Raw genomic sequence first — 24,092 nt, forward strand, 5'->3', positions numbered from 1 at the left:
TACTGACGGATGGACGGACAGATGCACAGACGAACGCACGGACTGACGTAAGCCCGAATGGACGAACGGATGGAAGCATAGACAGATAAATAAATGGACGAGCGAACGAACGGACGGACAGATCAACGCACAGACGGTTGGACACACGAACGGACAGATGGATGGACGCTTCGTCCAACTCATAATTATTCACTCCGTGGATATTCTGTGATTTTTTCCACTATATCTATGCCCTGTGAAGGCCTTAGTTTTGTTTTCTCTCCACTCGCACTACGTCAGTACAAGGGGCGGATGCATGAGGCGACGAGCGCGTTTTGCCAGTCGCTGCGACACAACGCATTCGTGCGTCCGGATCACGCTGGTGCGCGTTAATAGCGCGTATAAAGAGTAGCACATCTCATCGCTCTTTGTTCAGCTGGCCGCATTTTCTTTTCTGTGAATGAAATAAGCGATGACGCCAAGATGCCGTACAAGTATTTTGAGCTCTTGTATGTGTAAATTTTGTGCGCGCATGTTTTTATACTTGTATAAGTACATTTTCTGTGCGTCTGTTCTCAGATCCTGCAAAAGTATTGCTCATGTGTTTGTACAACTTTCTATTTTTTCCTTGATTTTGCATTTAGAAAAATGCCCCGCCCCCTTATAAAATGCCTCTAAGGGGCCCTTAAGGGTCAAATAAATGATGATGATGAAGTTCTGTATACCTCCATGTCCCAGGAACTACACAGGGTACATGAAGATGCACGTCTTCAAGTTGCTGAAACAGTAAGCTCCGAAGAACGCTTGGATTTGCGCTGTAACAAGGGAAAATATCACAGCCATAAAATTTTTCAGGGTAAGCTTTTTTTTCGGTATTTAAGTGCTTACAAGTGGTTCGCGCATCACACGTTTTGTGACAAGTAATCATCGGTTTGCTGATTTGAGCTAAATTTTTATTTCTGGGTACGCTGACTCACTTTGAAGATGAAGACATCATTTGAGTAACAACGTATACAGATCAAGCTGATATAATGGAAGTGCCACTATCTAATGTGTACCTTCGTTCAGCCACTGTGCCGTCAATGCTCTCGAATTATACTAGCTATATTGCCATGTCCCTTCCTCTAGTTTTGTTATCGTGCCGTCACTGTACGTAATTCTCAGCAAAAACTGCACCTGCAATGTTCGAGAAGGTTTGGGGCTGCAGTAGATCATTTCGTTAGGATCAGGCCCACTTCGCGAACATTGTAGATTAATGTGGAACCTACGCGGTCGCTGGCGATAACGCTAGAATGTTCGACGCCACGTGTATAAATGCAGACGCCCTTCACCCTTTGTCAGTTTATCGATGGCCGACACGGTACGTTCACCACTATCAGTGCGAGTCTGCTACAGTAATCCAACACTCCGTTTCCGGGGCACAGATTCGCCCAAATAAACAGTTTAATCTCAACATATCGTCTCCTGTCTTCGGCCATGTCACGAACCCATGACATCTGGAAGAGGCGCTGCTTCGTTCATCTACCGGACAGCCCCGTCAAGCCATTCACCAAGCCCACATCGCGTATAAAACACTGACGCCAGCCACGAGCAGCGAACAAGCCGCAGGCGGCAAGGTCTACCGCTGGAGTACGGGCCTCTACAAGACACGACTCGGAAAACCAAAGTCATGACCTCGACTGCGGTGACAATGATAACCGCTGCGTCACTGCCCGCGATCGTCATGCTCCGGAAATTTGGACCACCTGAGGTTTTTTAACGTGCACCCAAATCTGAGCACACGGGCCTACAACATTTCCGCCTCCTTGAGAAATGCAGCCGCCGCAGCCGGGATTTGATCCTGCAACGTGCGAGTCAGCAGCCGAGTACCTTAGCCACTAGACCACCGCAGCGGGGCGCCCTCATCTCAAGAAGGTTGATGATTGATATGTGGGGTTTGACGTCCCAAGACCACCATATGGTTATGAGAGACGCCGTAGTGGAGGGCTCCGGAAATTTTGACCACCTAGGGTTCTTTTACAGGCGCCCAAATCTGAGCACACGGGCCTACAGCATTTCCGCCTCCATCGGAAATTCAGCCGCCGCCGGGATTCAATCCCGCGACCTGCGGGTCAGCAGCCGCGTACCTTATGGCCTTTACACGCGCTACCCTCGCAGCTGCAACGTACGTGCCGGGATCCCTGCCGCACGCAAGCAGGGGTCGAATAAGCCGATTGGCGACGCTCTTCCACCCTACGCTTCTGTCCGGCAGGTGTGCTGGTATGTGTGTTGCGACTGTGCGGCGAGTGCATGGAAGGGCCCTTATCCACTAGACCACCGCGGCGGGGCAAGACCGCAAGAAGGGAAGATCTCGACTCCAAGCGCACGTATATGTAGGATGCGGCCCTCCAGAAAGCCATCGCTGTATTTTACGTGACATTTGGTTATCAAAGTTTGGGATGAGGATAAATTCAACACTGTCAACGAACTTACCTACTGCTTGAAGGGCAAAGGTATGTAGTTCAGGGATATAACAAAATAAATATGAACGGCATCTCCTCATACAAATCACCTATGACGAAGCCCCGTGGTTGAAATACTCTGCGTGAAAGTACACTTGAGTGTGGATCTACATGCTATAATAACGGCTGTAAAAAAGCATGGCATAAATTGCTACGTTACCGAATTGCCCAGCAGCAAAAAGGTTGTGTCGGAATTCCTGGAAGGCATGGAGAAATGAGATGGTGACCTGATGTGCATCTCGGTCATGGAAATTCGCGAGACAGTTTGTTTACTGCTAGACCACCTTTGCACATCCCAAGCGAAATCCAACGCCCAATATATTAGATTTGTGAAGGAGCAAGTCATCTTGCATCCATCGAAAAAACAGCGCAAGCGTTATTCTGCTAACTTCATGACGTTCTTCTGCATTCTTTTCACTGTATTACCCCATGCGTACGTGTTAATGCCCAGCCACGGAAGCATCACTTTGCCGCATCCTATGACTATCAGATTGGTGTGCTCATCATATGGTATGAGCCCCCAACAAAAGCATCGAAGCTAAACACTCCTCCACTACATGACGAGAAGAATTTCTGTCATGAAAGACGACCAATGCTTTGTCACACTTATGGTAGACTAAATACATATAAAACTCTACTTGGACTACGAAGGGGGCAATATTATCGTTAACAGAATTGAAGCTGCTAACTGTGCACTAGTTTTTGTAGTGCGCATCCTGACGTGTAAGTTCAAAGACTTGTACTTCTTTAGATTATTCTAACCGTTAGTACTGTAAACATTAGCCATCTTGGATCTAGCCAGAAGTGTCGTTATGAGTTTTTATGCCTTGTAAGAGCATGTGCAGTAAGACTACAGTATAGTGTTTTTCCAATATAAATATTCTGTATAAAGTCACTGCTCATGTGGTATCTATTCTTTGCTGAGCCCGTGTTTTTCACCTGTTTTGTATCTCCCAGCTGTGAGGTCGTCAATAAATTGATGCTACAATTGCTCGCTAACGAAACGCTATCCAACGCCGACAGGTTCAATGGCTACACGATTCCATTATTACTTACACATCCTGCCGTGGAACACCCATATTCTGCTTTAAAAAAATTTTGTAAGAAGCTGAACGACAAACCTTTCGACGCTGTCAATAAATAAACAAAGGTAGGACACAGCCTACAAATAAGTGCATCAATTGCTTCTAATATGAGCAAGTATTAAACGAAACTGGGCTGTGTAAATAAAGGTTCTGCTGGTATACAGCGTTTTGCTTCTATTTAATTTTGAATACATGCGTGATTGTTCTTGCAGAAAAAAAATGTTTACACGCTGTGCACCTGCGAGGCAACCTCTGTTCAACAGCACTTCATACTTTTTTCCTTTCAAATACGCCCCAACGTGTGACGTCCCGTGGAGAGAGCGAAGGGCTTCGTACTTTTCTAGAGGGTGTTGCTATGCCCCTGTGAGTTTTTCTCTACTAGCCACGATTGCGCATCGGCGATGTCTGGCTACAGTCTACTGACGTGGTTCTATCAGAGTAACCAAGGCAGCTGCAGCTCGGGCAGATACAAAACGTAAAAGCCAGGGTGAAGTAAAAAAAAAGGAGGGAGCATTACATCACACGAGTGAAGCCCACCTTGTCGCCCCAGCAAGTGATCAAAACGTGAGAGCTTGTGGTAGGACTTAGTGATCTCAGTGCTGTTCCGTCTTTGAACGACCTGTGTGAGCCGGCTGGTCTACACCGAACCAGAGCGTTTCGATTAAAAGCTACCTGGTGCCGTACTCCGAAGTATCGACAAGTCTCATAGCTGGCGTGATTTTCCGGAAAAGGCCACGTGCTGGGCTGACAATGCTGGCTTCAAAACTTCACGGCTTGCCAAGGCTGCCCACGTGACGTCAGGTGCCCTACTTTCTTTTTCTTCCTCCATGGTAAAAACACATATGTATCGTGTATTGACTGCATAATTGAGGAATACATTGTGAATCGGTACTGAATGTTTCATATTCGGATCGTTCTGGCATGTTCACCAAGGAATTATGTCTTCTTTTTTTTATTTTTGGTAATGCCGTTTATCTTTTCTTAAACCTTGTTTATGATGGCCTCCTTGCTTATGTCTTCACAAATGATAATTGTTTGTTTATTTCTATCATGGTATGTGCTTGACTAGAAGATATGGTATCTGCAATGATAAAAGGTGCATTTATGATCCCTACAATGTCATGATTTGAATTAGGGTTCTGTTAGTGCAATGAGAGTTTTGGATATGTTATGCTTTGTTATACGTTCTCGTGTAGCCTATAGACTCGTAATGAAGTATAAAAGACGACTGCATTCTAAACAACACCGTAAAGTGCTATAGTGGATTCACGCTGCAGGTAACGGCAAGAAAAACGTAAGGAATTTTTATTTTTTACACTGGGAATACCGGTAACAGTTTCTTGAAGCAGCAGATATAAAATTAAAGATATATATCACATTAGGCCGGGGCCCATACGCATGCGCCCCCATCACAGCTGCGGACGGACACCATGTCGCTCAGCCGTGGTGGCTCTTCTCGCTGTTGAAGACGTATCCCTTCTCGGAGCAGATGCCGGTGGCGCCGGTCAGGATGGCTGCGCCGGGCTCCAGCTGGCAGGTGGTCTTGCCGGCGCACTTGTCCTGGAAGACTGGCACGCAGGCCTCACCGGGGCACTGCGAGACAAGAGTACAAAGGTCGGTGATTTGGGCTCATTATGCCTCTCGCTTAAACGAATGCTACCGAGAAAACTATAGATATACGCCATTGTTATTGTTGGTCACACATTGATTATGAAAAAAAAACAATGCAAAAGAAGACGAAGCACATTTTTTTTTTAAGGCGAAACCCTCACCCCCGTATTCAGACACAATTGTTGACTTTAATTTGACTTGGTATCGCCTTCCATGCAGTACAAATGCGAATGCGCTGCTTTAGACAGTACCGAACCAGCACGAACGCACAAAAGCATTTGTCCGTTAAGACGCTTCATCAAACGAGAAAATTTACATCCCGCATCGGTGGTATCAGCGTGAGTGATGCAAAAACAAAGCGTGTCATGAATTTCACAATATAACGTCATTATGACGTCACAAGACGCAGCGTCACGTGTTGAGGTAATCGCATCGCAGCGTCACGCGCTTAAAGCTGGGCCGGTCATGGAAACAGAGCAAGACCGAGCAAGCTGCAAAAATGCTCGCGATGCCTGCAATCTCACAGGCAGCGCAATACCTTTTTAGAGGCAGAAAGTTTTCAGATGAGGTAGAAGAGCATCAAAACATCGACTAAAAAGATAAAGAAAAGGCTTTCTGCTTCGAGTCTTCTTTGGCATGCAGTAACTTTTGAGTTTGTCTTTTCATAATCATGAAGGCTTTGAATGTTTTCCCGTTGTTAAGTGCGCAAGATAGTAATACTGAAAGTAAAAAAATTCAGTGCTCGATGTCACGCTTGTGCTGCGCCTCCTGACAAGCTGTTTTGCCCATTTGCGAATGCCTCGCATTTGTCAAAATAAGGTCGTTATTATCTCCGCGGAGGTGCTCGGCTCTAGCTACATTAACGACACCCGTCATACTACTTACGCTGTCTTTATGAGGCGGAAAAAAAACCCAAAATGATGGATATTTTCCCGTTAAAAATATAAAAAGGGTATACAGCAGAAGTGCGTCAACAACAAGGTTGAACTTGCCAATGATTTAAACACGCGAGTGAATAAAAAAGGTGCAGTTCAGTCTTCGTCTTTTTCTTCAGTTGCTATCCATATGATTTAGAAGTTTAGATCACTATATTATAAAATGTGTTCAATATTACGTGCAAGAAGCATCCTCGCCCAAAAACTTCTCTTGACCCTTGTTTTATCTTGATGCTATATATGGGTTTATGAGATTTATTCTTCTATTTGAGAAACTTCACTGCAACTGGAAGGTTTATACGGACGTATTTGGCGTACCATTTGCCATGCATTTTCGAAGAGCCATCCCTTAAGGCTGCCTATTCATTTCTCGGCGGCACTGATGCGACTTCGTAAGAAACAACGGTTTTTTTTCTGCCTTTCATGTTCCTGCATAGATCAGTCCATGCAACTAAAAGAAGTTTGCTAGTAATCACCTGGCAGAAATAAAAAGAATCGCCGGTCCCAATTTCCTCTTTATACGTTCCTGCAGTTATAGCTACAGATAACTCACGAATAAAACAATAATTTTTGGCAGTTGAAAAGTTTGTATACCTTGTAGCAGACATCGCAGCAGTTGCAGGCGTCCTTGTAAGTACCGCACTTGCAGCTGGCAGTGTTTGGGCACTTGCTTGGATCGCAGGGGCTAGCGGCGCAGTTTGGCTGAGAGGTAGCCAGGGTGCTGCGTTATAGAAAGGCACATATTATACCTATTCCAGTGAAACACGTACCCATAAGCACATGGACGTTGAATTAACCAAATTCAGCGCAAAAAAGGATGACAGAAATTCAGGCGTCATGGTAACACATCCGGCCGTTTCCTACGATGCTTTATTCATATGTAGAGGTTTCTGCGCTCTAAAATCATTACAAATATTGTATGAACACGATAGCAATAAAGAGATCGTTTCGCAGAAATTCTGGTGTCAGCGTCGTTGGTTTTGAACAAAACATCATCATCTTATGTTGACCGAAGAATTGATCACACTGAAATAAAATGAATAATGAAAATCTTGGAGCAGAGTGCATGGGGACCGAACCAGGGTTTATTGGGTACAAGTGGCAATCGAACCTGCGTCTTTCTCGTGGCCAGCGGATGTTCTACCACACGAACACATCTCTGCTTGTGAAACAGGGAAAAGAACTTTGCTTGGAAATGCAGGGAAAATATATTTAATGCTTCACAAGCACATGCGTCCTGTATGCATGTTTCACAATGCAACATGAAATGTTGCAGTAATGATGCGTGGTACAAGTGTTTCCTGCGAACGGGCGTCAAAATATGTGATTATCATAATGGTTCCGTGGTCGAAGGCCGGTACCCCACTACAAAAGGCACACACGCTACTTCGCTTATTCCCTTAATGCCACGTGGTGGGTGCATACCAAATTCGAAAAGATTTCATGCACTAAGTGTTTATGCACTAGAAACAATACGTTACTATCTCATTCAACTCTTTAAGGTGAAGCTTTAAAATCCCCTATTTTTTTTTCAAACAATGACTACTGACTGAAGTTGCTAACATTGTAAGTTGTGCGTGGAAGCTCATGCCGCCGGATCACATATAGGCCACGTCATCAGCATTTAGATGGTAGCGAAGTACACGATTATCTGTGTACTTTGATTTAGGTGCATATTAAGAACGCAACATGGTCATATTGATCCGGTTTTTCCCACGGTGTGCCTCATATGCACACCAATGTTTTGAAATGTGCATATCTAGAAATAAATATTGCCAGCTAGACCATCCATTTATACTACCATAATTTTTGCAAGCGTGAAATATTTCATGACGTGTCAGAAAGAAAGCAGTGAAAGACTAAACGCCTATTAAAAATTCCCGCCTCTTATTCCACTGTGTGTAATGATGTAGTGATCATTTTTAGTGAATATATAATCAAAGCTCTGATATACCATGCATTGATGTTCTAGTCCTGATGACCATGATTAATTGGAGCTGCCCAACTAGTCTTCGCCTTATTCTAGCATAAAAATACTCTCAACTTCTGTCTTCAGTAGTTCTTCCAGGAACTGAATTACCTTATTTCAATGTTACTGAATATCTCGGGCATACTAAAATGTCAGAAAAGTTTTCGCAGTTATTTTGACAGCCAAACTACATATATGGATGTTTGGGTAACTGTATTCAGCCTCTAATTGGATATATCTAGGATAGATCTAATGAGAATGATATGGTAGAGTGCGTGAGTTTTCTAAATAGAAGACGCCACATAACATGCTCTTTCTTACCCGATGACGGCTATGGTGAACACGACCAGGAGACACAGAGCAGCCTTCATCTTCGTTTTCTAAACACAATGCAAAGAAAACGGGAGTGCAACAAGGTAAACTAGGGCATTAGTACATTAATTACTGATGCGGACGTATACGCAGCAACAAAAGTCGGTCTTTTTTACGTATATAAAATCTAAAAAAAAAGTATTAGTTGTATTATCTTTCTCATCGCCCTGTACTGATTGAGATGATCACGGAAACACCTAACGGTAAGTTCGACGTCCAGCTTTAAGAGGCTTCGTCACTAAGCGTGAATTAGATTCGCTATTCAATTAAACCAAATCGCAGCTTCTCATTTCGTCTCGTCACCTCTCTTTTAAGCACTTCTTACTGCTGCAGCCAAGGGACCTTCGTATGCCTTCGAAAGGCCCTTTGCTCGTTTTTCAAAGAGAGCCGCCCCATTATACTTGTGCAAATATTGTACCTAATTACGTGGTAACTCATTTTACTCTCCTCTCTTTTTGGCGTATTAGCCTTACTGTATCCATCTTAAAAAAAGTAGTAATAATTCAAACACGGACTACGAAACATCAAACGAGGATGGGTGTGCCTTCATGTGATGTTTCGCAGGTCGTGTTTGATTTAGCGCGGCTTTTCTCAGATGGATCCGTATCAACGTGTTTACTTTCATTCACCTCTAATCCTGAACTGTAACTTCCGTTTCCATTTGGCGATTTCCAAACATAATTACCTCTGGTAACCATAACAGATTTCTACACAGCCTTCACTTTGCTGGCTGATTTCTTGGTCTTTCTTCCTCTCTTTCTCAATTCACTACCTTTATTTTGATCGTTTTGGATACCATCTTGCTGGTGATAAGTGGCAACCCTGCTATTGAAAGCGAGCAACAGAGAAAAGAAGCTGAGCACAAATAACCTGCCACGAAATTTGACCCGCAGATACGGTAGGAGTGCCTTTGTTTCTCATTACTCTTGTAACACTATGCCCAAGAAGTTATAAACCCTGGACTGCAACAATACAGACTCACTAACCTTTAACACACACAATACACCATACACATGAAACACAGTTTAAAACGTTCTCACGCACATAAAAACAGTTCGCAAAAGTCGCAGCACAGATAAAGTTAGGCAAACATGAGGCTTCATATCAATTAATAAAAATAAATTACAGGTTCCTCTTCACATAAAATAATTTTTGAATATCTCTTATAAGTAGCGTCGAAGTTCGGCTATGAGGCTATCGAGAAGACAGATATAGAAGAACCTAGCTGTCACAGAAGCGTTGTTTCGGTGAACCTAATTAATATTTATTTTTGAGTTGTCAAATTAAGTAACTTTTATAGTGAAGAAGTATTTTGCTCATCTTGACCGTATTTTACTGCCAGTAGCACTCTTACCCCACAATATTGTTCTTCAAAGTTACGATTTATTCCTCACATGCTGAACCATATCCTGATATAATATTTCTTGGTTGCGTATTGAGTCAACAAGCAGCCATCCGGTTCTTGCTTTTTCTATATTTAGTTCTTCACAAATTTACTCGTTTGACTCACGAAAAAAAATTTGCGGGGGCCAAGTTTCCAGACTCTCATTAGTAAGTTGACGGGAATTTTCAGCGCACAAAAAGACGCATTCACAAGACTAGAGGACTGGACGGGTGCTAGATCTATCAAACTTTATTTGAGGCATCGCCTGAAATCTAACTGGAAAAGCACACATGCGCACGCAGTCAATCGTAAGTGTCGATAACAGACGTGCCTCCTCGTATCAGGGAAAAGAGCTCTCAGTGACAAATCGGTGAAGCTTTGGAAAGCAGAAGCTGAGAATCTCAATAAACTTTGCGAAGCGAAAACGTCTTCGACAGTTGCATTTGATTTTGCGCACACGTGGGCTTTTCTGGTTAGAACGGCGGGCGATGCCTCAAACAAACTTAGCTGAAAGTGGCGCCCATCCTCTCCTCTCCTCTTGTGACTGTGTCTTTTCAGCACTCGAAATTCCCGTCAACAATGCACCATCTCACCGAATTTGAAGTTTTGCTAAATCACCAATGGAAGGCGGTGTGCTGCTTCATCGTACGAACTCCTGCGAAATACCGCGCACTGAAACGTTGACATTCTAACTGAAGTAGGTTATCGGCGTTAATGAAATTCTAGGTTTCTTAGTTACCAATTTATTAACCAGTACAGATATTTTTGAAAAGCAGAGAGATGCGCAGATTTCTTTCATAAGTATGCTAACAGCAGGCTCCCCAGTGGTAGTCTAGTGGATATATGGAACTCGACTGCTAACCCGAACATTGCGGGATCAAATCCTGGTTGCGGCGGCTGCATTTTCAACAGAGGCGAAAATGCTTGTATATAGCCTGTGTACTCATATTTAGGCGGAAGTTTAGATGAAAATTTCCGGAGCCCTACACTTCGGCGTCTCCATAATATAATTAAAATATTTTAATAATATAACCCTCTATTATTATAATATTATCATGTTAACGTGTCTTACGTGCGGGTGTTACTGATAACATGGATGCTAACATCGAAAAAACGTTTAAAGACATCATTAACACTACGGCAGCTGAAAATTATGGAGACGTTAGTGCTTACGCAATGTACCTAGATAACTTTGAACAAAAATGTTACCGAAGAATATCTGTGTGCTTGTACAATAACTGCAGAATTTTTGCTTTAAATGAGAGATTTTAGTCGGAACTCAGTACATGTGAGAAAATATTTCGCTTTTCTATATTCTGCTATATCTTGCATGCTGTGGATACATTAAGCTTTATTGTATGTGGGCTACCACATTTCTCTACGATTGCTTTCTTCTCGTGGCGGAAAACTCGGAGGGGGGGGGGGGGTGTAGCTAGTAATGCATATCCACCGGTGCTTGCCACCAATATTCAAGCTCAAGATATGTCCTATGAAGTGATGCGAACGCTGCTAGAGATAACATATCCGGGAGCCGCGCTATTTTAAAGATTTGCAGGCTGCCTTTCACGAGAGCAACAAGGCGTCGCTACTTGCGCAGAGTGTCACGGCGTGGCGTGTGTGACGTTACGCCTCTTCCGAAAGCTGGGCAGTTTTGGTATCCGCAATCGTCGCGAAGCAAAGCGTTCATCCTGGCGTTCAGGGGCTCACCTTCTCAGTAGCCGCACAAGTGCAGAGTTGGTTGAAACGAATACGGAGCCCTAGAAAAAAAGGGGTGGGTTTTATACGCACGGACCTTTTTGCCCTCTCCTTCCTTCGCCTGAACTAGCAACTAAGTCCAGCTTCGAGCGTCCTCCTCTTCACAAAACCTTGAACGTTCGCTCGAGGTGGCACCGGTCACTTGACGTTGTACAGCCTCATTAATGCAATGGGTGAGAACGAGTTTCGTGCGATCCTATATTAACTAAATAAAGAGCTCCGCCAGCCTGTTTCTCGGCGTTGTTCCTATCTCGGAAGATCGTTGCTTTTCGCTTCAAGTTCCAGCGTGCTCCGGTGTTGCGTGCACAGACCCCCTTTCTTGATTTACAGAATTTAAAAAAAGAAGCCGCAATATCAACGCAAAAGCCTCACTCAAGTAATGAATTGCGCGAGCACAGTGTTACGTGGAGGGAATCTTGGATATGCGCGCCTGTTAATCGCACTGGCTGCGGAGCACGTGATCTGACTGGATGATACGATTGCACGTTATGTTAGCTTATGGAGACGCCCCGAGTCGTGTGCGGGGGGTATTCTCAGAATCGCTGCTTCGAGCATCGTCCGATTGTCAAAAATAGCTGGTAAGCACTCAAATGTACCACCCTTTTTCTGGAACTCGCATGCGTATCAAACGGCTTGCATACATTTATTCTTTGGTCAGCCAGCAATGCTCTTGAATCTATTGAGCTTTTGGTTGATGCTTCGCATCCGCCTCAACTGTATTAGCAAAACTTTATGGGCTCGAGTGTGACGTATCATGAAATAAAGGGATATGTTCGACAACACTTGGTTTCACATAAGTTTAGTCATTTGGCTGCAACCTAATGCATATTTTGTCAATGCCCTGTTTGTGCGGACTTTTGTATTTGCACATTCTTAATGCAGCGTAAACAAAACAGCCTCGACTTTGAGAATCACCGTCACGCAGGGTATAAACTTAACTGTTTTTGTGAATCTGAGGTCAGAATTAGTGAGAAATTTTCACCTCTTATTTAAACGCTATTTTCTTGACTGTTACCACGTGAGTGGTTTGTAGTATATTTTGATCGGAGCCGACAGTGCTTCTTTGGTAGTATAGCTATTTACAGCATGGTCTTTCATTGTATGATAACAGTGCAATAGGAGTTATGTATATATTCTGTATGTTCATTGATAAACGGGGTTTGTTGTGCATGATTGTCCCGACGGCAGGTTCTTCTGCCCCCATCCTAGCACCAGAACCATGTCTAGTTACGCATCCCCTCCAGCACTCCCAGCTTCCCACCCTTGCAGATCTTCATTATGTATAGTCGGTTAAAACCTAAGAATATAAACCCAAATAAAATAAAAATACAAGCACCACCCCCTAACACTGCGTCTCACCAGCGATTCATCAGTGCGTGAGAGTCGTGCTACGTGGTTTCCGTTGTAACCATAACTACTTTTTCACTGTTAAGAATGTTTGATGTCCCTACGTGAAGAATTACGTTTGACAGACAGTGATGTCGAAATCATCTGAAAATAAGGCAAACCTAAAAATAAGGCAAGCCCAGAACGGATTCGCTTTGTTTGCGCGATAATTATTCGTTATTATCCGCTCCATGACAAAAGAATTTTAGCTTGTTTGAAGACAGATGTTCTTGTGAGAACGTTTTATGCATTGCTCTTAAAAAGAAGGTATGGCGAAGGGGGGGCTACTAGTGAATAAGGTATGCAACCTTGCCGCTTCAGACGCTGATTTCGCAGTAGCCGAAATCTCGTAACCATTCAATGCAAACGTAGCAAGCTTTAGTTCATCGTAAATGCAGCGCAGACGAGAAGGAGAGACAAAGCATATGTATATTGCTATGTGCCGCTCACCTAGAGAACGACGAAGTGAAGAACTAAGTGTGCCTGCTCTCGCCATTTTGGTTGTTTTTGGCCGCGCTACTGTGGACTGTAAATATTGTAAATAATACGCCTGTTTTCTGTCATTCCCCCCCACGTAACATTATTGGTGGAGGTTGCGGGGTATTCACTTCACGCAAGACGGAACTTCGCAGCGGGCGTCTTCTTGGACAGTCCATCATGTTGACAGACAATTCCATCGATCCAGCCCCCGATATGCCGTATGCAGCGAGCCGCGTTGTTGTGACCCACCCTCGAGACTCTGGCTCTTCTGCGGGACTGATAACGTGCACGTGGAGAAGTGGCTGGCCGACTACGAGCGCGCCAACAAGACCGATCGCTGGGATCCGACTTTGATGCTTGCAAATGTCAGCTACTACATCAGGGGTACGACCAGTCTGTGATTCGACACGCACGAGGAAGAGCTGATCAGCTGGGACGTATGTAAACAAAAACATGAAATACCTTTTCGGAGAGCCTATTGCACGCCAATGAGCCGCCCAGAAAGACCTCTCGTGTCGGGCCCAAACCTCAACGGAGCCGTACATGCTGTACATACAAGACGTCTTAGCCTTGCGCCGGCAAGTTAATAGCCAAATGCCCGAAGCCGACAAAGTCAGCCACATCCTCAAAGGCATCGCTGACGACGCCTTTCACTTGCTTGTGTATAAAGACTGCTCCGCCATTGAAGACATTATCAAGGAGTGCCGGTGGTTCGAAGAAGCAAAGAGCCGACGAGTCACGCAGCACTTTGTTCGGCTCTCTAACAATGCCACAACGTCGTTGTGCGAAGACGTCCAGAATCAGCCGCCACCCAGTACCGAAAACATTCTGCGTCTTGTGCGGCGAGAGATCGAGGCAGCAACTCCTTCCGCTCCCCAGGCTCGTTCTCACGAGGAAGCGCGTCTGACAGTGTAACTAATTCAAGCCGCCATGCACGAAGAACTGGCAAATGCAGGCATCCAGCCAGCATGTGCCTTAAGTAGTCTTGCGGCTAGCCCTGCTCCATACTACCGGTCACAACAGATGTATTCCCGCTAACGTGATCTAAACCAGTAGCGCACGCTTGATGAACGGCCGATATGTTTCAACTGGCATGGTGTAGACCACATTTTTTGCTATTGTCGCTACCGTCAGCCATCGACCCTTCGTTCATTATACCGTTTAGACGACACTAGGTTTTCCCCTTTGCACAGCTATGAGGACCCAGCAATCCCTGAGGCCCTAACATCGACCACACGTTACGACCGCTCGCCATCCCCACAGACCCAGCGACGTTCTCGGTCATCTATGCCCCGTCGCTCCCCTTCGCCTTTCCCACGCCGTCCCTCCTCGGGGAACTGACCCGTGCAGCTATCGGAGGTGATGCTGCATTGAACAATCGACCCGAAAACCCTCTCCTAACTCCGGCAACTCGGCAAATCTTTTTTTGACGTAGAAGTAGATGGCGTTCCTGTCTCAGCGCTCATCGACACAGGTGCCCAATTATCAGTCATGAGCGCTTACCTTTCTCGTCGTCTCCGTAAAATAGTTACACTTGCCTCATCACCTGTTGTTCGCGTAGCCGATGACCGTAAACCTACTATCCTTGGAATGTGTTCGGCGCGTGTAAGTTTCGATGACCACAAGACCCCAGTTCTTTTTGCTATTCTGGGCGAGTTCCCTCATGACCTAATCCTCGGCCACGACTTTCTGAGCATGCATTGAGCCCTGATCGACTTTTTGTCTAGTTTGTTAGAATTCGAGCTTCCTGCTATACCTGACCTCACTATGGTATCGTCACCACGTTTATGTCTCGTCCAGTTTGTTCGCTTGTGCCCAGGTACCGCAACTTACGTCTCATTTAACGCAGACCCACTAGTAGGTGATGACGACTACATGATTACCCCCTCCTTGAACGTTGTTCTGAAGCGACGAGTAGCTGTGCCTCACTCTCTTGTGACTGTTTCTGCGAACAACGCTTGTACACCTGTCCTGAACTTTGGACGCTGTGCACAACTGCTTCCTGAAGGCATCACGCTGGGCACTCTATCACCTTCAGACGCAAACGACCCTGTTGCCCTGGTCCTTGATGTCCTACAGCCGCCTCTAGGCAGCCCTGTTTCTAGTCCAACACCTGATGACGCATTCGACAACATCATTGCCCCAAACCTGGACCCTTCTCAATGAATGGACCTTCGCCTTTTGTTGGCGTTATACCACAACGTGTTTTTTTATTTTGCTTCACCAAAACTTGAAAAAACATCTATGGTGACCCATATAATGGACACCGCAGACGCAAGACCTGTTCATCGACGCCCTTACCCTGTCTCGGCGACTGAACGCGGCGACATTCAAACAGAAGTTGACGAGATGCTCTCTAAGGACATCATCAAGCCATCTTCGATCTTTTGGGCGTCGCACGTGGTACTTGTAAAAAACAAAGATAACACCTGGCGGTTCTGCGTCGAATACCAGCACCTCAACAAAGTCACTAAAAAAGACGTCTACCCTTTGCCGCGAATGAACGACGCCCTTGATTCTCTTCTTGGCGCACGGTCCTTTACTTCTATCGACCTTCGTTCAGGCAATTGGCAAGTAGCTATAAATGAAAATGATCGGGAGAAGACCGCCTTTATTACACCCGATAGTCTGTATCAGTTTAAGGTCATGCCATTTGGGTTGTGCAACGCGCCATCAGCAACATTTGAGTTGCTGCATGATGGACTCGCTGCTGAGGGGTTTCAAGTGGTTCATATGTCTCTGCTACCTGAGACGATGTTATCGTTTTCTCTCCAACGTTCACCAGTCACCTGCAACGTCTGTCGGCTATTTCTCAAGTCTTTCGCACCACCAGTCTTCAACTCAACTCATCAAAATGCCGCTTTGGCCGCCGAGAGATCACCGTGCTTGGCCATCTTGTTGACGCTGTGGGTACACGACCTGATCCAGCAACAATACGCGCAGTCACCAACTTCCCTAATCCAGGTTCTTCCAAGGACGTTTGCTCGTTCCTCGGCTTGTGCTCGTATTTTCGCCGCTTTGTTAGCTATTTCACAGTCATTGCGCAGCCCCTCACATGTCTTTTGAAAAAGGACGTCCCTTTTTCTTGGAGACCTGACCAAGCATCGGCTCTTTCTCATCTCGTCGACCAACTCACGTCATCCCTTGTGTTGGCCCATTTCAACGACTCTGCACCTAGCAAAGTACGGACCGATGCCAGTGGTCATGATATCGGCGCTCTCCTCGGTCAAAATCAACGCGGCAATGACTGCGGTATTGCTGACGAAAGCCACCTCCTCACCGCAGCTGAGCGGAACTATTCTATAATTTAGATAGAGTGTCTTGCTCTTGTTTGGGCTGTCGGAAAATTTCGTACCTATATTTAAGGCAGACCCTTCACCATGGTAAGTGATCGCCACGCCTTAAGCTTGCTATCTTCACTCAAAGATCCGGCTGGTCGACTTGGTCGTTGGGCACTACGACTTCAAGAGTACACGTCCACTGTTGTCTACAGACAAGTCTGGCCGCTTTCATCAGGACGCCAACAGCCTTTCCCGCTATCCAGTCGACCCAGAAGGCTCTTCGGTGAACGATACCACTCCGCCTGTGCTTGTTGTAACTGATATGTTCAACATTTCTGATGAGCAACGAAGTGACCAGACTCTTCGTAACATTATCGACCACATCAACTCTACAGCTCCCGATCCATCCCTTCGGCTCTTTGTGCTACGCGACGGCAATTTGCTACTTCCTGAGCTCTTACTTGTGATTCCCGCATATGTTTGTTTCACTGTTCTAAACCAGCTTCATGACGTGTCGATGGCGGGGCACCTTGGCGTTTCCCGTACCTACGATCGAGCACACCGTTGGTTCTGCCAGCCAGGAATGCATAAGTCAGTACGTCGTTACGTGATCTTGTGCGATCCTTCTCGGTATCGGAAGAAGTCAACTCACCCACCTGCTGGCTGTATTCAATCACTCGACGTTCCATATAAACCGTTCAGGGACAGAGAAAAAACAACATCATAGCGACAGAGGAAATGTCACATCAAAGAGTAAAAGACACTAAAGTCTGTCTCTGAATGAGGCCAGTTGTCCGCAAAAAACGTAGCAAAGCTTTCAAAGCCTTCTGAGCTGAGGATGAGCTCGGCCAATGACCCAGAATCTTTTGTTCCGACAAAGGCTGATCATCCAGTCTATCCAGAGCTGCAGTCAGTGCTTGTCTTGGCGCGTTGAAATGGGTGCGATCACATAGAAGGTGCGCAATGGTTTCTTCGCCGCTGCAGTAAGTGCATGTAGAAGAGCTGGCCATTCCAATGAGTTAGGAGTATGCCTTCGTAAAGGCCACTTGAAGCCACGGGCGGCATAGAAGAGTCTCCTCAGCTAGAGATATCCCTGAGGGAAGACGAAGCTGCAGATCGGGATCCAAGTTATGCAGGCGCGCGTTTGTGAATTCTGTCGAGTTCCACTGTACCAGTGTGACATCACGTGCACGCAAGCGAACGAAGTCTTGTAGCTGCGTTGGTTCTTGAGAACGGGATGGCTGTGTATTGGGTACCGTCGTGCGCAGATCTAGCGGCCTCATCGGCGCGGTCATTGCCATATATACCGCAATTACCTGGTATCCACTGATACACTATGCTGTGCTGTTTCTTGATTGCCTGGTGGTGAAGAAGCCTTATTACAGCTACTAACTGTTCATTAGGTTCATGTCGAAAGGGTGACACAAGACATTGAAGAGCTGCCTTCAAGTCCGAGAAGATAGGCCAAGTTCCCGAAGGTTGTTCAACTATAAACTCCTGAGCTACACGTATGGTGGCGAGTTCTGCAACTGTCGACGATGTCAAATGCGATGCCATAAATTTAATTGTGATGCGCCTCGCGGGAATAACCACCGCCTCTGCTGAGCTTACTGAAGACACCGAGCCATCCGTGTAAATTTGAAGACGTCCGTTGTGCTTCTCTTGCAGGAAGAGTATTGTGGCCCGTTTCAGGGCTAGATGCGACAAATATATCTTAGTTTCGATGCCAGGAATTGTAAGAAGGGCATTGAGTGGGTGTAGGCACCACAATGGTAAAGGCGGTCATGCTGCATGCGTGAAGTGAAATGGAAGTATTGCGTTATGCTTAGCTACAGTTGCGCCAAACACTGAGTGTGCCCGAGAAGTTCGAAGTGAGGCGAGGTGATGTGATGGAAGCCGAGCGAAATGTCTTATGTGCATTCTCAAAGCGTCTACGCGAATGTATGCGTCGACTGGATAATCACGCGTAATGATGACTGGTCGCTGCTGTAGACGTGCATCTCGGGAGACCAAGGCTTATTCACAGTGCTTGGGCTTGGATCGACTGAAGGACGCGCAAGTTTGTTTTTCGGATCCCACAAAGCAGTGGTAAGCTGTAGCGCATATAACCGAGAAACAGAACATTGTAAAGTTGAAGTATTGCTCGTACCGATGCGCCCCACGTTTTTCCAGCAAAAAACCTCAGCACGTGGGTGAATAGGCCAAAAAACTCAGTGGGACAGTCACCACCAAAATACCCAATTTATACCAGGATCTCTTGTCCTCCTGCGGTGTCCAGCACGCCGTATTCGGCTGTCTGAGAAGCTACTATTCCCGTACTCCGGACCATACCGTGTGCACCGCCATGTGACCGACGTCACGTACGAAATCGAAAAATTGTCTTCGTCCTCGTTCACGCGACCCCACACTGACATCGTTCACGTTGTCCGCCTGAAGCCTTATCACACATATGACTCCGCCAACGCACATATATAGTGACGACTTTAACTACCTTCTTTCTCTGGCTGCACCCTCGGTGCCTTCGCCATTGGAGGGTAATGGTGTTTGCCGCTCACCTACAAAACAAAGAAGTGAAAGACTAGGTGTGCCTGCTCTCGCCATCTTGGTTGTTTTGACTGCACTACTATGGACTGTGAATATTGTAAATAATATGACCGTTTTCTGTCATTCCCCAACGTAACAAGATATATATATTGAGAGAGAGAAATAGAGAGGGAAGGCAGGGAGGTTAGCCAAGCTTGGCTCGGTTGACTATACCTGCGCTTGGGGTAGGGAAAGGGGGAATAATGATAAGAAAAGAGATTGAAAGAAAAAAAGAAGAGTAAGAAAGAGACAGATAATTAGCTCGAGACAACAGGGCACGGTTTATAGTTTACTGGAAAGAAACCAGTGTTTCCTGGGGTGAGACGGGACAAAACCACCGAGAAAAAAAATATCAAGGCCTCCGAACGCCGATGCGACGTCACGCTAGCGAGATGGGCCGGACCGTTGGCTTCGACGCGTCTAGGTTTGTCGCGCTTGCAGGTAGTCACTTTGCGAGTCGCTGTTTATGGCTTCGAAAATTTTGCGCTGTCCTCCAAGTTTATACAGCACTGTATATGCTTCGGCCTCAACGCAAAACACCTATTCTGAACGCAAAAAATAAGTACTTCGTGCGGGTACACCGCAATCTACACCATCATAAGAAGCGTCATTCTCTTACCCTTAGGATAATGTGCTAAAAACATTGTTTTTGTGTGTATCGTAACATTACATCTCTTATTGTGCTTTTGGGCGTGAATGCTTGACAAAGGCTATAGAAAGCAAACTCTGTCACTTCAGTCGTAGACTGGCGCGACTACGAAAGAGAACAGCACAGTGAAGGCACATAGTATACTTTGTACACAAATTATAAAAACTCCATTCTTCAAGAATAGTTGAAAGCATGTATTTGCATAGATCAAGTGTATTTTCACATTTTGTAAATCAGGGCTAGACACAAGAGTATCATCATCATCATCATCATCATCATCATCACCATCAGCCAGACTACGTCCACTGCAAGACAAAGGCTTCTCCCATGTTCCGCCAGTTAACCCGGTCCTGTGCTTGCTGCTGCCAATTTATACCCACAAACTTCTTAATATTATCTGCCCACCTAACCATCTGTCTCCCCCTAACCCGCTTGCCTTCTCTGGGAATCCACTTAGTCACCCTTAATGACTCGCGGATATCCCGTCTACGCGCTACATGCCCAGCCCATGTCCATCTCTTCTTCTTGATTTCAACTATGATATCCTTAAACCCCGTTTGTTCCCTAATTCACTCTGCTCTCTTCTTGTCTCTTAAGGTTACACCTACCATTATTCTTTCCATTGCTCGCTGTGTCGTTCTCAAGTATGAAGGTTCATTTTATTGGTGTACATTTTGTCAGAATAGCGCCATGCACAAATGATTCGCACAAAACGATCTTCAGCCTTCTTGTACTATCCCTGATCGCTTTTTTATTTCAATCCACCCTGTTTGCTGCTCACTTTGCTCATCATAAAATGTTGATATAATGGCGAAGACCCAACAAAAGACAAAGTTTCTCCCATCAGTGCAAAATTAAAGTGGCCAATGAATAAATGCGGTCACATGGAGAGCTCCAATGATAAACTACCATAATGCGCTTCAACGATAATATTTAAGATGAACAAAATGCAATTTTTCATAAGATGATGTGCGCAAGTGAAGCCTAGCTACAGCACACAATTTTTACATGGTTTCTGTCAGAAAAAGCATACAAATAAGTTCCAAAAAACAGAGCATCATGAATAAAACATAAAGAACGAGAAACAGCTCTCATGTCTTTAAGGTCTTTAGCTTTCGCTCATTCTTGACATTACGCGTTTGTCGTTTTCTGCGTGGCACAAGTTGTTCAGCAGTGTATTCGCTGCAGTACTTACAACATGCTCCATTACTTCCTGTTTAGAATGAATACAATTGTTTCCACATTCATATATCTGCCTTATTCACACATGGTAGTTTGCACCCGACAGTTACCGATACTTTTCGAAGCGATCCTCTGAACAGTCAGTTTGTAATTTGCCCAAAAGAACGTACTCAAAATGAAGCTCTTCCAAGCAGTGTATGGCTAGTTCGTGCTAGGGGGGGGGGGGGGGGTAATGTGGCTGAAAGGTGTGCGCGTTTCACATATAAGGTGGCCGTTGTCATGTCTGAGGCTCTCCCGGGGATCAAGCCACTCAACTATTTTTTGCAAGAAGTCGAGCTGTGGACACAACGATGATACTATTAGCCCTTGCAAATTATATCTCGCAACTGCTGCCCTTTTTTTAGCGTCTCTACGTTAACAATGTTCCACCAAGTCAATATGGTGTCAATGTACTCAGATGTTTCTTTAGCATGTTGGAATGTGGCGGTACTGAAAGCAGGCAACAGTAGATGAGTTCAAAACCTTTAGTCCAACCTAAAGTCCTGTCATTTCTTGTTGGAGGGGTTCAGCACTTTCAAAGCGAGAGTTGGCGCTAACTTCAAGAGCTCGTGCTTTTCAGCTTCGTGGAACTCTCACAATACCTTGAAAGACGCTGTATCTTTAGTTCAGCCGCTATACTTTCTGGTTCAGGAAGGCACGTGCATTTTCCAATGTTTTGTTGATTGAACCGGTTATTTCTCATACACTTTAATATGTGAATTGGGTCCAACATGAAAAACAGAGGACGCGATGAGTCAGCAGGATGCTGGTAAACAATGCTGACACTTGCGGGATTAGCGAAGAAGGACATAGCTTTTCTGTTTACGAAGTTATTGTCTGAGATCACTGTGATTATTCTAAAACCAGGTGCCTCGAGATCAAGAATAAGCTTCCGGAGAAAGTCATGTAGTGTCTTAGCATCAATTTGCGCCAAGGGAAGAATGTGTACAACATCCTTGTTTGGAGAAAAAAGGCTCTTTATCATAAATACATGCGCAGTCTTTGCTGCAATCGATGAATTTGGCGCAGCGCAAGTTAAAAAGCCAACCTTGTAATAAAAAAGGAGACTGCAGATCAACCTCATCAAACCTTAATGTCACAGTCTTTTCATGATCTTTAAGTGCGCTTACAATTGTATTGGCATAAGGAAGAAAGCTAGCTTCTTGCTGCTCCTTCACTGGGTTAATATCACATGATGAACACAGTCTCCTGATATTACCAGGATGTGGCGTCTTAAGAAGATCGAATTTCTCAAGAATATATGCATGAGGGAAAATGGTGAACAAAAGGCTGGAAAAAACAACAAATTTGGGGGATAACGGCTGGCATTATTCAAAACGAGATCAACTTGACTTTTCAAGAATTTAAGCACCTCCAAATGCCACTCTCGCAACTAGCATGCGAAATGTACCCCGCTTACTTGCCCTAGTAACGTCGACACCAATCTCGGTAGATGACGGGCTTTCTTGATATCTTCGTGAACAGATGCGAACCAATTCTTTCGCGAGGGCGGGAGGGGGGGAGCGAACCTATTTTACTCGTCAGCCACATATATATTATTCGGCTGAACTTTTCTTTGGCGTTTCCAGTACGGCAAAACCAGAAAATTTAAAAATATTTGTCACAATCATCGGCTCACAGCAGCTTCGACAGAGCAGGAATTAAGCTGTTCATTTTCGGCGAAAGAAAATGATTTTGCCGAAAAAGCAAAAGCTCTGATTGGTTCATAAAACGATTGCTCGTTCCCATCCATAACAAAGCGGGCAAAGTATACATAACAAATCAGTATATGCTTTCTCGCCTTGTTCTGTAGCCTGCTTTGCAATGCGTGGTACAACGCGCGAAAATGTCGCATAGGTGGTCCGCAAGGCAGAGAGCCTTCAAGGAAAATCTTCACAGCAGAAATGTTGAAAAGTTTTGCTATATTAAAACATTGCCTGTAAACATTTTCGTTTTTTTGTAACATTCAGTGATTACTATGGCGAAGGAACATTTCGCCTTATTTGTTAGTTTCCCCAGCGTTCAGCTGAAAGTGACCACTGTCGAAAGGGGGGTGGGGGGGTTTAAGCCCTCCTAACTTTCCTCAGTTGGGAGGCTCGCGCCTCCCTTGCAACCCCGGCTGATACGCCTATGCTTGCCAGTCTGATCAATGATATCTAGCACTATCTTCATATCTCTTAAGTCCCATATATTCTCAGAAACTATCACATCACCCCAATTTCTCACGACCATTTCACTAAAAAATTCTTCAATGTAAAGGTCAGTTGACACAATCACTGAAGTGCGGATGTTTGGAGCGGAATGGAGAGCCAAGTCCAAAAAGTAAACCTTGGAGCCATTGTGGTTTACAGTCCAGGAGTCTGAATGCCAAATCCTGGCAAGGCGTTGAGCAAGTCTGCAAAACTACAGAGGTAATTTTTGGTTTTCTTTTCTGCTTGCGTTTGCAGCGAAAGCATTATTGCATTGTGCAAACAAGCGGCTTCCAATAACGCTCTTTTCACATCCCGTGCTTCCAGAACGCATGCTTGCGAACGCGATAAGTAGGCAGGGCAGTTGGGAAACAAGCTCGGCACAGCAGTTTGCTTCGGACGACTGTTTTTAGGGTAATTTCTACAATTTTTTCTGTCTTCACGCCTGTGTAAGATGTCGTCTTCAAGTAATCCGAACGCAAGAAATGCTTTTCACAGAGTTGAAACAAAATAAAAAGATGTTAGAAACATGAGATGGACCAAAACGCAGAACAAGCGTGCCGACGAATGCGCAATCCCCATCTAGCGTGCAACCATCAACGGATACATAGGACACTATGCTAACGAAATCCATATATCTGAAAACCCTGATAAACAACGCAGATAATGAATGCTTACCACAGTGTACTTCGTTGGAAAGAAGTCCTCCAAA

General features: G+C 45.1%; 1 protein-coding gene across 1 annotated transcript; it reads right to left on the minus strand.

Annotated features, from left to right (window-relative positions):
• Positions 1-4,853: 4,853 nt before the first annotated feature.
• LOC119171639 (8.6 kDa transglutaminase substrate) lies at positions 4,854-11,678 on the minus strand. The gene is made up of 4 exons (XM_037422425.2): positions 11,544-11,678; positions 8,402-8,460; positions 6,706-6,832; positions 4,854-5,158 (listed from the first exon to the last, which is right to left on the minus strand). The coding sequence occupies exons 2-4, from the start codon at positions 8,449-8,451 to the stop codon at positions 5,003-5,005; spliced, it is 333 nt and encodes a 110-aa protein (XP_037278322.2). The 5' UTR covers positions 8,452-8,460; positions 11,544-11,678; the 3' UTR covers positions 4,854-5,002.
• Positions 11,679-24,092: the final 12,414 nt, after the last annotated feature.

The sequence above is a fragment of the Rhipicephalus microplus genome, chromosome 4, assembly GCF_043290135.1.
Source record: "Rhipicephalus microplus isolate Deutch F79 chromosome 4, USDA_Rmic, whole genome shotgun sequence".
Classification (NCBI taxonomy): domain Eukaryota; kingdom Metazoa; phylum Arthropoda; class Arachnida; order Ixodida; family Ixodidae; genus Rhipicephalus; species Rhipicephalus microplus.

Excerpts from the sequence above, each read along its gene's own strand:
- LOC119171639 (XM_037422425.2), bottom strand. The coding sequence starts at position 8,451 with ATGAAGGCTGCTCTGTGTCTCCTGGTCGTGTTCACCATAGCCGTCATC. Across the intron at positions 6,833-8,401 it reads TTCACCATAGCCGTCATCGG|CACCCTGGCTACCTCTCAGC; the intron begins GTAAGAAAGAGC and ends TCTATAACGCAG. Across the intron at positions 5,159-6,705 it reads GCTGCGATGTCTGCTACAAG|TGCCCCGGTGAGGCCTGCGT; the intron begins GTATACAAACTT and ends CTTGTCTCGCAG.